At 42.4% G+C, this 17,181-nt stretch overlaps 1 protein-coding gene across 1 annotated transcript in view; it reads right to left on the reverse strand.

Annotated features, from left to right (window-relative positions):
* The window catches only part of LOC143295122 (uncharacterized), a 32,042-nt gene extending 27,888 nt beyond the window's left edge, over positions 1-4,154 (reverse strand). The window contains exon 1 of the mRNA XM_076606683.1: positions 3,972-4,154. Coding sequence (XP_076462798.1) covers positions 3,972-4,022 — 51 coding nt within the window. The 5' untranslated portion in view covers positions 4,023-4,154. The remainder of the gene's footprint in view (positions 1-3,971) is intronic.
* Positions 4,155-17,181: the final 13,027 nt, after the last annotated feature.

Consider the following 17,181-nt stretch of genomic DNA (forward strand, 5'->3'; position numbering starts at 1 on the left):
GCATGTTCGGTGCATCTCTGTTATGCATGTGTGGGTGTATATGTAAATGTGTGTCTTCATGTTTTACATCTATTTGCTTATTTGCTTTTAAAAACATTGCAGTACCTTCCCGGATCTTCATGCCCAAGAACCAGTCAAACATCAGCAATTTCCGACCTCTTTCTTCTTTTCGCTCACCACTGCCGATCAAATTCACAAACGTGCTCTCACAATCCTAACATCAAGAGAATCCTGTAGGAAGATTTGAAATCTGACACAGTTAAAAAAAAACAACCCCCCAAAACCAAACTGATTTGATCGGATATGTCGAATGAATTGTGTACTACTAGTGCTAGGAGAATTAATGAAAACAACATGTTGGTGACATATCAGAACGCCACTTTTGACAGGATTATCAAAAATAGTGCTGTTTAGAATTATACCATAGAGCATTTTGATGTGTCTATTTTCGAACGGTGTTGCACAGTTAATCAGCACTCTCAATTTTTTTTTTTTTTTTTTTTTTTTTGCAGTGTGGGGTGTGTGTGTTTGTGTGTGTGCATGTGTGATCTAATCCAACAACACATCAGTCCTGTTCAATGTTCCAATAAATAATGTTATGTCTAATATTAGAGTTCAAAACCTGCTTCTGTTTTTAACTATCCACATGGACCCAAAACCATCGTTCGCAATTACACTTGCCCGTTCGCGTTTACTCTCAGGCACCCCTGCTATTTCATCCGTTAAAAAAAAAAAAAAGAGAAAGGAATAGATGAACTTTTTCTCGTGCAACCTATCGGAGAAAGCCTTCAAAAAAACAGAGGAGCTACATTTGAAGATACTTACGGTCTCTTATCTGTGCAATACACACGTTGAGCTGGTCGCTTCGACAGGATCGTTGGCAATTAGGCCTACCTACCCTATATGTAGAAACTTGATCATAATTGGCGTATTCAACTGCTGATGTGATGTTGTGAATGAGTAAGTGTGGAAGCTCTGTCTCTCTGTATCATGTATATCGGCAGGAACCAATTCTGGCACAGCAGTACCGACGGGAAGACTTTGACAAGAGCACCCTAATACATACATACATATATATATGTGTGTGTGTGTGTGTGTGTGTGATTAATTTATTCATTCATCTATTCAATCGACTGTTTGCTTATTCAGTCTGTTACTGTGTGGTGGAACTCCCCCTAGGATCCTGTGTGTGTGTGTGTGTGTGTGTGTGTGTGTGTATGCGCGCGCGCGCGTGTGTGTGTGTTCGTATCGTCATTTACTACCCACTTACACACTATCACCACCGCCACAATTAAAAGGAAGTTTAAACACACACACACACACATATATATATATATATATTCTCTCTCTCTTCTTTTTCGGCGAAAAGATAAGCGCTTCCTCCTCGTGATGGAGTCTCCCGTCGGTCCGACGGATGAGTAGGCAGGCAGGCTTATCTGTCGGTGTGTGTCCTCATATGGGAGAAGAGGCCGATTCTGGATGCGCAGCACTTCCCACAGATTCCTCCTTGTGCACCCTTACATGCTGTATAGTTGTACTTCAGTCAGTCACAAGTGATCACAATCGCGTGGGAAAGGTCATGAGGTCAAAATGGAACACCCCACCCACCCCCCTATGTATGTATGTATGTAAGTATGATAGTAAGTCGTCTCCGACTATGACCATCAGAACAGCAGAGGAGGCAACTGCTGTCCCGACTATCTGGGCTAGAATTTGATTATAGTAGAGAGTGTCTTGCCCAAGTTACATCCCCACTCTCTCGGCCAAGAGGGTTTTAGGACAGTCGGCGTTGGGATGGTTCCCAAAGGCCAACTAGCCCACAAGGCTGCAGCACTAAGAGCCAGTGCAATTTTGCCTTCTAGTTTGAGAGTCATAGTCCTTCACAAAAGACCAAGCCCCCCTATACCCAGCTGGTTAATGAAGTCTTGTCACCTTCGTGAGTTCATTCAAAGTCCGCCCGCCTGACCACTGTTGCCATTAAAAAAAAAAATTATATTTATTTTATTATTTTAATTTTAATTTTTTATTCTATTTATTTTTTTTTTTGTACGCTTATAGCTGACTTCATCAAGTTTTTGCGCCTTATACATAGTATTATTATCATTAGTAGTAGTTCTTTTTTTTATGTATTTAACTATTATTTATTTACCCCCCCCTTTTTTTTTCTCAAAGCCTGACTAAGCGCGTTGGGTTACGCTGCTGGTCAGGCATCTGCTTGGCAGATGTGGTGCAGCGTATATGGATTTGTCCGAACGCAGTGACGCCTCCTTGAGCTACTGAAACTGAAACTGAAACTGCCAGGTGCAGTGAACCTCCAGTGACCCTCTCATGGCCAGCTAGACCCACCAGATTATTATAACAGACAAGGGATCGAGTTTTGAATAGAGGAAGGAAGAGCGTATGGAAGTAGAAAGAACGAAAGAAAGTGGAGGTAGGGAAGGGATGGGTTGGGGGGAGGGTGTGTGGGGGTGGGGCATAGGGGTCTAGTGGATGAAAAGATAGGTATATTTGTACAATAGTGTGTGTGTGTGTGTGTGTGTGTGTGTGTGTGTGTGTGTGTGTGAGTCTGCCAGTCTGTAAAGTTTGTGTGTGTGTGTGTAGTAGTAGTCTTCAGTTTAACGTCTTCCACTTTAAGTGATATTAGACGGAAAAAAAAGAAGAAGAAAAGGGGGGGAGGGGGGGGGGGAGTGGTGGTGGAACGGTATTGGGCAGAGGGTGATGAATGATGTGTGTGTATGTGTGCGTGTGTGTGTGTGTGTGTGTGTGTGTGTGTGTGTGGGGAAAGATACAAAGCATTGGAAAAAATAAAACATTAAAAGGGGAGACATATGCACAATATAGAAGGAAACGCTAACATCAAACAACTGTAACAACTTTTACAAATGTCCAATTCGACTATGCGGAAAACCTTCTGCAATAGCAGATAACATCTCGAAATCGTCAAAATTACATTCAAAAGAATTTTCCCAGATGTTTGGTAAAAACGATTTCAGACTCTGACATTCAAAGAGTATGTGTTTGCTAGAAATAGAGTCTCCACATATGCATTTAACATCTCTGCTGAACTTTGTTATAAAAACGTTCAGCTTTATCCTGTTTGATAATGCCTGAATTTGCCTTAATCTGAATAAATTACTGAATGTATTTGATTGATTGATAGATTCCGGTTGTTGAATATTATTCATACTTTTATTTAAAACTTTGCCATTTTGCTGGTATACTTCCCTAACTTTGCTCCATGATGCTTTTTCTAGTAAGCGGTACCCTTCTTGTACAGACAAAGGCACATAAAGTTCTGTGGTTTCCTGTTGGTGGTTTGCACCTTGTGTGTGAGTGTGTGTGTGTGCGTGTGTGTGTGCAATCAACTGAAATACTAGAATTATTATCATAAAATAGTGATACTCTGTTCATTGTATGCCCTTATTTCTTTATTTACTGTTGGATGTTAAAAAAAAATATATATAAAAGTTGATGTTGATAAAAGAGGAAAGGTATGAGGTAGAAATAAAGGAGGACGGGCGCAATAGCCGAGTGGTTAAAGCGTTGGACTTTCAATCTGAGGGTCCCGGGTTCGAATCACGGGGGGAAGGGGGAAGGTATATTAAAAGTACGAAAGAAAGAAATGAAATGAAAAGTGGAATGAAAAAAAAGAAAAGAAGGCAAAACGTGTAAGAGTTTCAGTTTCAGTAGCTCAAGGAGGCGTCACTGCGTTCGGACAAATCCATATACGCTACGCCACATCTGCCAAGCAGATGCCTGACCAGCAGCGTAACCCAACGCGCTTAGTCAGGCCTTGAGAAAAATAGTGAATGAATAACAGATAAATACATTTAAAAAAAGAAAAAAAGAAAAAAAGGTGAATACATAATAGATAAAAAAAAAACCTAATGTAAGAAAGAAAGGAAATAACACACACACACACACACACACACACACACACACACACACAGACTCTAGCTAACTACACATACCCGCTTCATACTGATCTCTCCAAACTGTGCTCCCACTTGCTTTCCAAACATAAGAATTCACACCCAACCAGACAGGTTTGAAACATCGCTGTTCACAACGATCGTTTCCCACAAAATATACACAGCAAAACCAACACAGTCACTCATTAGTCCAGATCGTTAAGTACTGAGTGCCAAGCGGCAATTTCATGACAAATACACAAACGCCAACGCTCTGTGTGCATGATATAAGGCGAAGATGTATAATTTAATGCGGTAGAAAACAGTCAAGCCATCTTAACGTTCATTTTGAATTGATAGATATTCGATTAAAAAGAAAAAAAAAAGAAAAAAAAAAGAAAGAAAAAAATCTGTACTTTTACTATGCTCCTTCTACAAACAAACGCAGTTATATTGTCTTATTTTGTTGAATCCGCCTCTAAAAGAAGAAAAAGGTCAACGAGAATATCTAAGTAAATAAAAATCATTTCATTTGAACAATTTTTGTCTATTTTCTTGCTCGTCTGTTTCACATTTACAGTCCATTAAGATTACTCACTTCACATGTTGTTTTGTACTTGTGTCCATTTTGCATGGTCCTGAAAATGTTGGAGCAAGCCAATGGTAATGAGAAGGCAAATTACGTGAAAATGGGCAAGAAGGAAAGAAAGAAAGAAAGAAAGAACGAAAGGAAAAGAAATGAAAAAAAGAAAAGAAAAAGTGGGCGAAAGAAATGAAAAGAAAAGAGAGAAAAGATAAAGAATGGAGCAAAATGACGATGAAGGAAAGAAAAAAAAAGAGGGTGTAGGGGGAGGGGGAAGAAAAAACAAAACAAAACAAAAAAAACTCCCAGGGATGCCGAGTCAGTCCTGCTTTTTTGCAGAACCTTTTTTTTTTTTTTTAAATCGTCCTCTCATTTCTCTTTATGTAGCAGACAACTTTCAAACAATACAGTACACAATGTGTGGTGGTGTTATATACTGCTTTATTGTGGGTCCCTCAGAAAGGCATTACTTCAATTTTGGTTCAACCAAAATTCAAATGGACTAAAAAAACAACAACAAAACAAACACACACACACACATAAAAAAACAACAACAAATCAAAACTATAAGAGCGGAAAAAAAGCAGGACAAGTTGTTTCCATTCCGTAACAGACACATCATAGCAACACTGAGAACAAAAATAGCAAAACAACAGCAGTGTTGGCGTGACAATCTTAATAAAACAGCACAACATTAAGTTTGTTTTTTTCTTCTTTCAACATCTCTCTCTCTCTCTCTCTCTCTCTTCTGCCGTCCACGCATAAAAACAGGTATAACAGAAATTGACACAATAACTACACATCCACTCACCTTCACGAGCTTAGAAGGTCATAATGCACCTTTATACTGACCCAAAACTGAATAGTACTGCCCACACCACAGACCTAGTTTAAAAGCCACTTACCAGGTAACTTTCGTACCAGTGAAGTGTAACAAACATAGACCCTCCGCTCCTAACGCGTGAAAACTCTTCTGAGTCTACATTGAATCATGTTCATATTTCCTTCAAGGAAATATGGGACTAGAATTACAGTTAACACTCGTCAGTGACTGAAATAACTGCCACAAAACGAGTATCCTAATAAAGGAACTCATCCAAAATGATTAACACTTACTAACTTTGAACAATCAATCAAAAATATCCACATACTACGGTATAGTGGAGTTTAACGACCTATATATCCACATACTCTACTACTACAACTTATCAACTTTAATTCTTGCATAGATCTACATCAGAGCTTCCTTTGCATATTCTAAGTATATATGGAATCAACTGATGTTTTTCCAACATCTAAGTTTAAAACATAACCAACGAAACATAAAGCAGCCGTGCATTCAATTTACAATAATATGATGTGAATACTAACCTGGTGGAAGGCACTTTTCCTCGAAATTAACCGAGGACAAATTACAATGGGGAGTTACCACTGCAAAAACAGTATGGCGGAAAGAGCGCCGCTGAACCTCGGACTGTTTTCCAAGCGTCACTAAAAATAAACATACTTCTATAAGCACTGTACATGAATAGTAGGCCATTAGTACAATAAACATTACATTTTAGTTTTAAATACAGTACCCTTCATACATAATTTTCAAACATTTAATATCTGAATATCCGGACTATATTTTGGCCGAGCATGAATACCAGGTCCGTTACAATAACTGGAACCTCGGTGACGCAGGGGTACCATGCAAAAAAAATTATACCATTCCAGCGATCATGTTACTTTAGATCTAGTCAACAACAATAAGAAAAGAAAAAAAAAAAAGAAAGAACATAATATCATCAAGCCTACACCGTACCCTGCTTAGGCACATTACTACACTTAGAAAATAAGAGAGAGAGAGAGGGGGTGGGGGGAGACAAACAGACAGAGACGCAAAGACAGACAGACAGACAGACCGAGAGATAAATATAGAGTCCCTACACGTACGTCCAGTCAGCATATCCGATACACACCCAAACACGTCCGGGGTTTGGATGGCCCTAACTGGGTTCTGTCCTTAAGTGAGAATACATCTGGCATACTTTGTTCACTTTAACTCTCTCCATACGAACGGCGAAAGAGACGACGTTAACAGCGTTTCACCCCAATTACCATCATCAAAATATTGCAAGCGGAAGGCTCTTATACTGAAGAGGTGAATGCTGACAAAGAATACCACAATTCTGACGACGGAAGCTAAAGGTTTGGTCATTCAGACACCCACTGGACATCCGAGGGGTCTGTGTAGAGGAGAAGAGAGGACTGGCCGTACTGAGTGAGTTAAATGGGTGAAAATAGATTGCATAACACGACACCGAAAAAAAAAAAGAAGTTTACACGTTGTCGTGTGGCTGTTTATTTGGTCTACCCTGTGTTTTCAGCCCAGATAAGCCCAGAAAACTGTATGTAATATCTTGTATCGCCCACTCAAACACACACATAGAAAATCCACTTTGCCACGATTGATCTTAAATCTCTCTCTTTTTTTCCATCCCTCCCTCTAAAGCAAGCATGCACAGGCCATACATACTCAGATAGAGGGAGAGAGAGAGGGAGAGAGAGAGGGAGGGATGGGGGGGGGGGAGAAGGGGTGGAAGAGGGGGGGGGGGGACTGGGGAAAAATCATGAAAGGAACCGAGTTGCTGCTAACGTCACATTCAGTCAGCTACAATGAAAGCAACAAGTTCACCAAGGGCTTTTTTCTTTTTGCTCAGTTTCTAAAGCGTCTAAAGCCTCCCCCCCCCCTTTTCCTTTTGCCTGGTCTTGTGACTCACGCGTTTTCCAAAGGACAGGTGCCTGATCGATCTCCATTACAATAAACTGCAGCTTTAGCAACATAGTTACCTGTCACGTAACGGGTAGTAATATCACAGCTTGACGTAAGTTTACTGTTAGGTGGAGAAGCGCTCTTCAAGAATCAGCTACGGATTGGTGAGGACAAACTGTCAGCTGCTGCAGCAGAAAAAACGAGCTCGCAGAAAAGGGACGGCAGCCGACAGACCAGCATCAGCTTACACATGTGATCGCTGTGATAGAGACTGTCTCTCTCGCATCGATCTCTACAGTCACAGGCAACGCTGCTTGGTCCAAGCAGACAGCCCAATCAGACATTAGGTCGGATATACTCTATCCGACTCGTCCTCAGAAAGAAAAGATCTGAGCACATCACTCCTCTTTTGCAACATTTCCACTGGCTCCCCGTCTCACACCGAATAAAGTACAAGATCAGCACTCTATGCTACAAATGTATTCACAAATCAGCCCCTTCCTATCTTTGTGGCTGCCTTCACCTCTACACTCCATCTCGCTCACTGCGATCAGCTTCAGATCCACTCCACTTACGCATACCCAGATTCAAACTCTCGACTGTTGGCCGCCGTTCTTTCTGTGTCTCTAGACCTTGCAATTGGAATGAACTTCCTCTTCCGTTTCGTCAAGTGTCCACACTCAGCTCTTTCAAGTCTGGCCTTAAAACCCACCTCTTCCCAAAATAGCCTCCCTTCCCTGCCTCTTCCTTATCTTTAGTTTCTCCAGTTTCAGAGTTAAGCGTGCGTGAGAATGACTGGTGCGAAAGCGCTTAGATTTGCCTATGCACAAGATTCAGCGCTATATAAGTACCATTATTATTATTATCATTCCATGGTCAGCCATGACTGAAGGAGGCCTACTGTTAGGTCAACAGCAATCTGGGAGCTGTATGAGGAGGAAGGTGGCAGGATGACTAAGGTCCCTTCGCCTTGACGGCCAAAGGGGCAGTGGATTCACATCCACTAGGTCTTAGCCTTGACGGCCAAAGGGGCAGTGGATTCATATCCACTAGGTCTTAGCCTTGACGGCCAAAGGGGCAGTGGATTAACATCCACTAGGTCTTAGCCTTGACGGCCAAAGGGGCAATGGATTCATATCCACTAGGTCTTAGCCTTGACGGCCAAAGGGGCAATGGATTCATATCCACTAGGTCTTAGCCTTGACGGCCAAAGGGGCAATGGATTCATATCCACTAGGTCTTAGCCTTGACGGCCAAAGGGGCAGTGGATTCACATCCACTAGGTCTAAGGTTCGGTTCGGCATAGTATGGTGGGGCCAAATCCGCTCCTTCCGTTTCAACCTTCCACAGCTGTGACCAGGTACCCTTTCACACATGAGCGGAGTGAGGGAAATCAGAGTGTACAGCCCCCGTTCCCAAAGACACACCATCACACCGAATCCGGGGCCTCGAACCCTGATCACTCGTGAACTGGATCACAGGGCCAATGGCTAAACGATTCAACCACGGGGCCTTCTTTCAGAGATGGAGTACGTCCTGGATGGGATAGGGGGAGTATACCTAGAGCGTGAATGGGGCATCAAAGAATGTTGTGTCGATAACTAGGATGCTCCAGTTTGTGATAAATAGCTGGTGATTGGATGGTTGTGTCGTTTTATGGATTATACAGTGTTGTCGTAACAATGTGCTCTTTGTGTGGGTGGCGTGGCTGCGTGACGATAATGACGATGATGATGATGATGACGATGATGATGATGATGACGATGATGATGATGATGACGATAACGATGAGGGTACAGGGGTGGAGGAAGAAGAAAGAAAAAAAACAAAAACAGCCCCCCTCAGCTTTGGAGTTATGACGGTTATTTTTCTCTTATGACGTCAACACGAATTGTGCCCGTGCAAGTCTCTGTCTGTTTACGATGCGGGCAAAACTGATCACCATGGAGACGAGACAAGATGCCATAGAAACGTGTGAAGCTCACATGGTCCAATCTGCATTTTATTCTTTTGTTATTTGTTACTGTTTTGACCACCTAGTATTGCTGTTTCTTCTAACTGCTGCTGTTGTTGTTGCTTTTATTTGTGTGTGTGTGTGTGTGTGTGTGTGTGCGTCAGTTGCTGTCAGTCACAGCAAGTAGTGGTTTGTTCTCAAGGCCTGACTAACCGCGTTGGGTTACGCTGCTGGTCAGGCATCTGCTTGGCAGATGTGGTGTAGTGTATATGGATTTGTCCGAATGCAGTGACGCCTCCTTGAGCTACTGAAACTGAAACTGATGGAGATGGGAACGATGTTCTGTATTCATCTCGTTAAAAGCGTGTTGTTCTTGTTGGTGTTGCTGTTGTTGTTGTTGCTTATGTTGATTATGATGATGTGTTGTTAGTTTTTTGTAACATTTTTTCCACCCATATTGGCATCAATTGTTAGCGCTCTGATCCCATGTGATAAAGAGGCAGAGCGCACTATAAATGTCCATCATCATGATTACTATTATCATGATTCTTTTCTTCTTCTTATGATTATTATTATTCGGATGATGATGGTGTTGTTGTATTGTTGCCGTTATTATTGTCGATGGTTTTTTTTTTTGGAAAAAGTTATATATTTCAAACTGTTCTTTATTAAAGTTAGCTAGTTATGTGTTAAATAGTCCAGTTGGTTGTTTATTGTAGGTCCCCACATGAACCTCTTTTCAAATAATAATCTACAGAAGTAGTGCATACAATATTTGATTATTGATAATTTTTTTTTGTCCTTATCACGCTTCCCCCGTCCCGCCTCTCACACACCCTTCCAGTATATTGTTTTTTTCTTTCTCCAATCACTGACACTCACCCTCTCCATTTTAGAATTTGTACTTTATCTTTTCCACATTCTGTTCTCTCTCTCTCTCTCTCTCTCTCTCTCTCTCTCTCTCTCTCTTCCTGTGTGTGTGTGTGTGTGTGTGTGTGTGTGTGTGTGTGTTTCTGTTTATGTGTGATTGTGTGCGTGCCTACGCGTGTACGTGTGTCTGTGCGTAGCACACACAGACACACACACACACACACACACACACACACACACACACACAAGCACAACAACAAACAAATTTCCAACACACACATGCATACACAAATGCACAACACACACATAAACACAAGCACAAAAATACACCACACACACACACACACACACACACATACACACACACGTCACACACACGTCACACATACACACACACACACACACACACACACACACGCGCGTCACACACACACACACAAACACACACACACACGTCACACATACACACACACGTCACACACACGTCACACACACACACACACACACACACACACACGCGTCACACACACACACACACACGTCACACATACACACACACGTCACACACACACACACACACACACACACACACACACACACAAACACACACACACACACACACACACCACTCTGTCACACCAGAGAGTGTAGAATGAGGGAGAGGGCACACTCCCTTCTTTCCCCTATGTGCAAAACTGAAGCCTCGCTCGCTCGCGGCGCGCTGCGTCCCTCACCACCCTCTCCCTTCCCCCAGACAGTAGATAGCAGCCAGGCGCAAAGGAGAAGCAACACAGAAAAAGCATGTGCGAATGTTGACTGTCTGCGGCATGTCCCCCAAAATAAATACGTGGGTTATCGACATAATTTTGCAGATTCTCCATAGGTTTTAAAAGAGATACAGCAAAGAGAGAGAGAGAGAGACTTACTATTAAATTATCGAAATTACCCACCCAGTTGGTGTCGGGATCCACACAGACGAAAACAAAGGTGTCATATCCAGCCGTAAACTTTCGCCTTTCTCCTTGAACCAACAGCCGACACGACAAATAGCACCAACTACCACAGGAACTTTGCTTCAGATACCTGATTTCAACCTTTCTGAGATCACTTACTAAAATTTTATAATGTTAAGGCAGTATATTTGTAAAAGTCAGTAGTAATTTTGCAAGTCAATGCCTAAGGAAAATTCAGATATGACACAGCTTGAGCAGTTTTCTGTTTTGCCTGCCACTTGAAGACGCAAACTTTCTGTTATTGTCTTTCTGGTGTTGGCTGCCAGTCAACCGAGGGGCCAGGAACAGGATCAGGCACTGGAAATGAAAATTAGTTTATGACTATTACACACACACACACACACACACACACACACACACACACACACACACACACACACACACACACACACACACACACACACCATTCCAGAAAATGTGTGAGAGATACAAATAAACAATAGCTGAGAGAGAGAGAGAGAGAGAGAGAGAGAGAGAGAGAGAGAGAGAAACACTGACAAGGCGACAGAAATAATGACATATATGTTCATTTATGTTTTACCTTTTCACTCTCCTCATCCACACCCCACACAATGTGATATACACAGTTCTAAATAATATTATCGCAGAGATAACAAGTCTGACATAATTATATCAAAATACTTGTACATATAAAAGCTACAGCAATTTAAAAACATACAAATATATACAGTAAATTAAATTACCTGCTTTTTCCTGTGATTCATGGCTGGTTCTGGCTTTTTTGGAACTTGCAGGGTGATCCTGTCGACAGGGCATTTTTCTTTTTGTTGTGACTTTAGGTGGTGGATTTGGAATGTTGAATAATGTAGGGACAGCATTCCACACAAGACTCAATTTTTCCGCACTGGGATTCATAAACTGATTTGGCTCAAAATGTTCAGAGCAAAGTTTGCAGTTAGTGTACAGGTACTCGCTGGTTTTTCCCTGTAGATCAGCTCGCCTGGTGTTCTGAACCCACTTTTTGCATCTGTACAAAAAAAGCAATATAGCATTTCAATATTTATTTTCATTCAGTTTTCAATTTATAGAAACTGGTATCATTTCATCCTCAGTTGTTCTCTTCATCCTTCTCAGTACTATTACTACTACCACGACAACAACTACTACTGATGATGATGAAGATGATGATGATGATGACAAAGCTGGTGCTGCTACTACTGCTGCTGTTGCTGCTGCTCCTGCAACTGCTTCTACTATTACTGCCATTCCTGCTAAACTGAGTGATTACTGATTACTAGAAAGATTTGACTGGCGTCTACTGCAAGTAGTGATTACTATTACTATGACTGCTAGCTGAGCAGTCTACCATAACCACTACACTACAACCATAGCAACACATTCAGTGTTGCATAATTATATCAATGCATCACTATGGTTCTAATCACTAAAACAGTGCCTCATTTTGGGTTCAGTTTTGATGCCGCTCTAATGTTGTCTGTCCCAGACCCAAAGTCACAATCACAAAACGTCACGGATACCTTTCACAGCTCTACTTTCGGTTTTGCTAAAAACTACTTTCACTTTGCACACTCGGCTAAACAAAGCTCTGACTAACGAATGTAATAACGACATAAATGTCCATATCAACACGATACTTCATTAAACAAAATCATGAAACGCTTACCTGTCTTCATCTTTGGGAAATCGGAACAATGTCCATCCTTTTTTGCGCGAGTTTTTGCAGTTTACAGCAGAACACCAAGCCATTTCCTCTGCTGCCGTAACTGTCTGGCCGCTTGAGGGCGCATACTATTTCCGGGCGAGAGCTGCTCGCGCGGCGGCTTCACGCGAAGCGCTGAGTGATTCATCTCGCTAAGTTTAGTGCCTCTGGTCACACACAGACAAGCCAGAACAACTGGCAAGAGAGATAACCGCGGCGCAACTCCTTACCTGGAGTTGCCGGGTCAGTAGTCGGCCCTGAACAGACAACGGAGGAGATCATTGGAAGTTGAGATCAGCAGGAACATTCTTTCCTTTTTGACTCACTTGCGTAAACAAAGTGAGTCTATGTTTTAACCCGGTGTTCGGTTGTCTCTCTCTGTGTGTGTGTGTGTGTGTGTGTGTGTGTGTGTGTGTGTGTGTGTGTGTGTGTGTGTGTGTGTGTGTGTGTCCGTGGTAAACTTTAACATTGACATTTTCTCTGCAAATACTTTGTCAGTTGACACCAAATTTGGCATAAAAATAGGAAAAATTCAGTTCTTTCCAGTCATCTTGTTTAAAACAATATTGCACCTCTGGGATGGGCACAAAAAAATAAAAAAGAAGCCTAATTATATGCAAACTGCATTTACTGTTATATTTATATTTTTTGTATTCTCTAAACTTGGCACTTTGACCTCTTATTCTGACACAACAACAATAGGAGTCATTATTATCATTTTTTGTTCAAACAGGAACTTCTTTTGCTAAGCATGGAATTTTTATTTATTTTGCAAACGTTTTGGTGCAGATAGTAAAACAAGGGAAATTACTCTGTAATTAATGCTAGGGGACTTAATTTATCACAAGTGAGTCTTGAAGGCCTTGCCTCTCTTGTTTTTTGTTTTTTTTCCAGTCCCGGCCTGTGGCATTCCTGTCTGTTGACAGTGGATGTGCCCCTCGTGGTGGATAATGGGGGTGGACAGAGGGAGGAGGAGGGAGGAGGAGAGATTTGGGATTAGGGTCCAAAGGAGGGTAATGGTTGATTGATGTGGATACTTCTATAGCGCCTATCCTCGGTCAGAGACCAAGCTCTAAGTGCTTTACATACACGGGGACATTTGCACCACAGGCTGCCTACCTGGGTAGAGCCGACTGACGGCTGCCACTGGGCGCTCATCATTCGTTTCCTGTGTCATTCAATCAGATTTCAGACGCACACACATACACACTCAGACAGACATGTAACATTTTACGTGTATGACCGCTTGTTTGTTTTTTATTTACCCCGCCATGTAGGCAGCCATACTCCGTTTTCGGGGGTGTGCATGCTGGGTATATTCTTGTTTCCATAACCCACCGAACGCTGACATGGATTACAGGATCTTTAACGTGCGTATTTGATCTTCTGCGTGCGCATACACACGAAGGGGGTTCAGGCACTAGCAGGTCTGCACATATGTTGACCTGGGAGATCGGAAAAATCTCCACCCTTTACCCACCAGGTGCACCGAGATTCGAACCCAGGGCCCTCAGATTGAAAGTCCAGCGCTTTAACCATTCGGCTATTGCACCCGGTACAGGGATGGTGGGGGTGGTTGGTGGTAAGTGGGTGGCGGGAGATTGGGGAAGGCACGGGTCTCCTTTGCGGCCCCTGTCGACGGCGAGGTTGCCATGTGCGTGGACGCACAACACGATGGGGGATGTCTGGACGGTCACTGTCTGGCGACCAAGAGGCAGACATTCCAGACGACCGCTGGTTGTCAACACTCAAGTTGACAGCTAGTTTAGCTGTCCCTTTGGGGCTGGGCTGGTTGATGTCTTTGTACAGTTCCAGGCGAGGGGCTCCAGACATGGCTGTGGAGGTGCTGTGGTTGTTGATGGACACAGCACCACGCTTCTCACAGGCTGCTGCCAAGTGCCTGCTGGAGGGGAGGATGGTGTTGTTAAGATTGTGTCGACCCCGAGCCGGGTTTGGGTAGTGGACAGTTCCTGCAGATCAGTTGTGTCAGTTTGTTCAGCATTGATGTAGTGACACAGGCGGCTGGTGTGGTACGAGTGCGGGTTCGGCCACTAACGGGGAAAGACACTGTGACTTGGCGACGCTGCTTCCTCCTCTTGTAGGTGGGACTGCCCTTGTGGGGCAGTTTGACATCTGTGTTGTCGCTGGGTGTGTCATGCACAGTATTGGCTCCGCTGTGGGAGCATCGTCACACAAGTACATTGGCACCCAGCAAAGTGATTCTCGCCCAGGAAATTCGGGCGATGCCACCATGTCTTTCACAATTGTCTCTAGAATCGGGAATTCTTTTTCTGCCCACTCCGGGCATCCCTTACCCTGCGCCAGCATCGTTCCACTGTTTGTTCTGTACTTCATTATTTTATTATTATTATCATTACTACTACCTTTTTATATTATAATTATTTATTTATTTATTTATGTAAGCTTATCTATTATTTATTCACCTTTATTTTATTTTATTATTTTATTTTATTTTATTATTATTTTTTTTTTCTCAAGGCCTGACTAAGCGCGTTGGGTTACGCTGCTGGTCAGGCATCTGCTTGGCAGATGTGGTGTAGCGTATATGGATTTGTCCGAACGCAGTGACGCCTCCTTGAGCTACTGAAACTGAAATTGAAATCTGTACTTCAGGTACAGTGTGTGTGATGTTCTTTTGTTCACTGAAAAAGGCACGTAGTGTTGTTGTATTGATGTTTTCTGAAAGAGACTGAGAATGCTGCGTTGCACTTTCTGTGGCGGGTTTCTTGGGTTTATCTATTAGTGTGTCGTTTTGATCAAAATATTTTTTCGGTGATTATGGTGTTTTTGTCTATGTTACCTTAGCACTCAAATCTATATACTAAAAGGTCTGACCATGCCAACATTTCTACCAACGAGCAAGAATAAGTCCTCTGAATAAAGTTTAACGTAGTGGTCATTTCAATCGGTGTGGATTCACTGAAGGAGGTGGCCTCTCCAGGGCCTTGTTCCTCACACAAATCCATTGTCCTGTGGTGGTGGTGCTGTGTACACATGGGATGGGGGAGATTAACTCTCTCCATACGAACGGCGAAAGAGACGACGTTAACAGCGTTTCACCCCACTTACCATCATCAAAATATTGCAAACTGAAGGCTCTTATACTGGAGAGGTGAATGTTGACAAAGAATACCACAATTCTGACGACGGAAGCTAAAGGTTGGGTCATTCAGACACCCAGTGGACATCCGCGGGGTCTGTGTAGAGGAGAAGAGAGGACTGGCCGTAGTGAGTGAGTTAAACTGAGCCTTTGGCATCGCTAAGCACAATGGGAGAGAGAGAAAGTCAAATGATAAATATTTTTTAAGGGTAATTCTCTTCTCATAGGCTGTCCACATAATATTCTTCAGCGAATTCAAAAACTTCAAAACAATGCTGCCCATCTGACTCTGAGAGTCCCACGTACTGATCACATTTCTCCTCACCTCCGCACTCTACATTGGCTCCCTACTGAAGCGAGAATTAAATACAAAGTTGCGTGTCTCTGCTATTCTGCTTTCCACTCCGCAGGACCTACATATCTTTGACCTTATCAGTGTTTTCACTCCCGCAAGAAATCTCCGCTCTTCCTCTCACTGTTACCTTTTGAAACTTCCTCGTGTCAATACAAGAACCTATGGTGAACGTTCTTTCTTCTTTGCTGCTCCTCACATCTGGAACAACCTTCCTCATCATATCCGTGCATCTGATTCTATTTCTGCTTTTCGCTCATCACTAAAGACTCATCTTTTTAAAACCTATCTATAAGTACTCTCAGCTTCCTTTTCTCCACCACCACCCATGTCAGCTCACTTTGGATGTATGAAGAGTGGGAAAGGGAGAGTGTGAGTGGAAGAGGGGTTTTTGAGAAAAGGTGGTCATGAATGTTTTATGTTACTTGTAATATTTTTCTTTCATGTAAAGCGCCCTGAGCTCTTAGTGAGAAAGGGCGCAATATAAATGTACATTATTATTATTATTATTAAGCTGAAAAGCTTCTTCACACAATGCCCTCACTCACATACAGAGAGAGAGAGAGAGAGAGAGAGAGAGAGAGAGAGAGAGAGAGAGAGAGAGAGAGAGAGACGACGCTTGATGCTTTGACACTTTAATGTCATTGGCCATGAGATCCTTATGACATGGGTGAATGCATCTTCTCTGAAGAAAAATGATTGTAACCATGCAACATATTCCAACACTGGCTACAGAAGAAAATTGTCAAAACTATCTGACCACGCAGTTATGCTTGTTGTGCTTTTAGCCAAATCCTCATAGCTTCTGATGTAGATTTTCCTATCGAGATTATCACCTCGTGATCTTCTGATGTTAACACGCTAAAGAGGTCCTTTCTTTTTGTAAATCTTTTTTTTAAAAACCACTCATTTACTTCTCAAATCATTATATTATGATT

Source organism: Babylonia areolata, chromosome 20 (assembly GCF_041734735.1).
Source record: "Babylonia areolata isolate BAREFJ2019XMU chromosome 20, ASM4173473v1, whole genome shotgun sequence".
Classification (NCBI taxonomy): domain Eukaryota; kingdom Metazoa; phylum Mollusca; class Gastropoda; order Neogastropoda; family Buccinidae; genus Babylonia; species Babylonia areolata.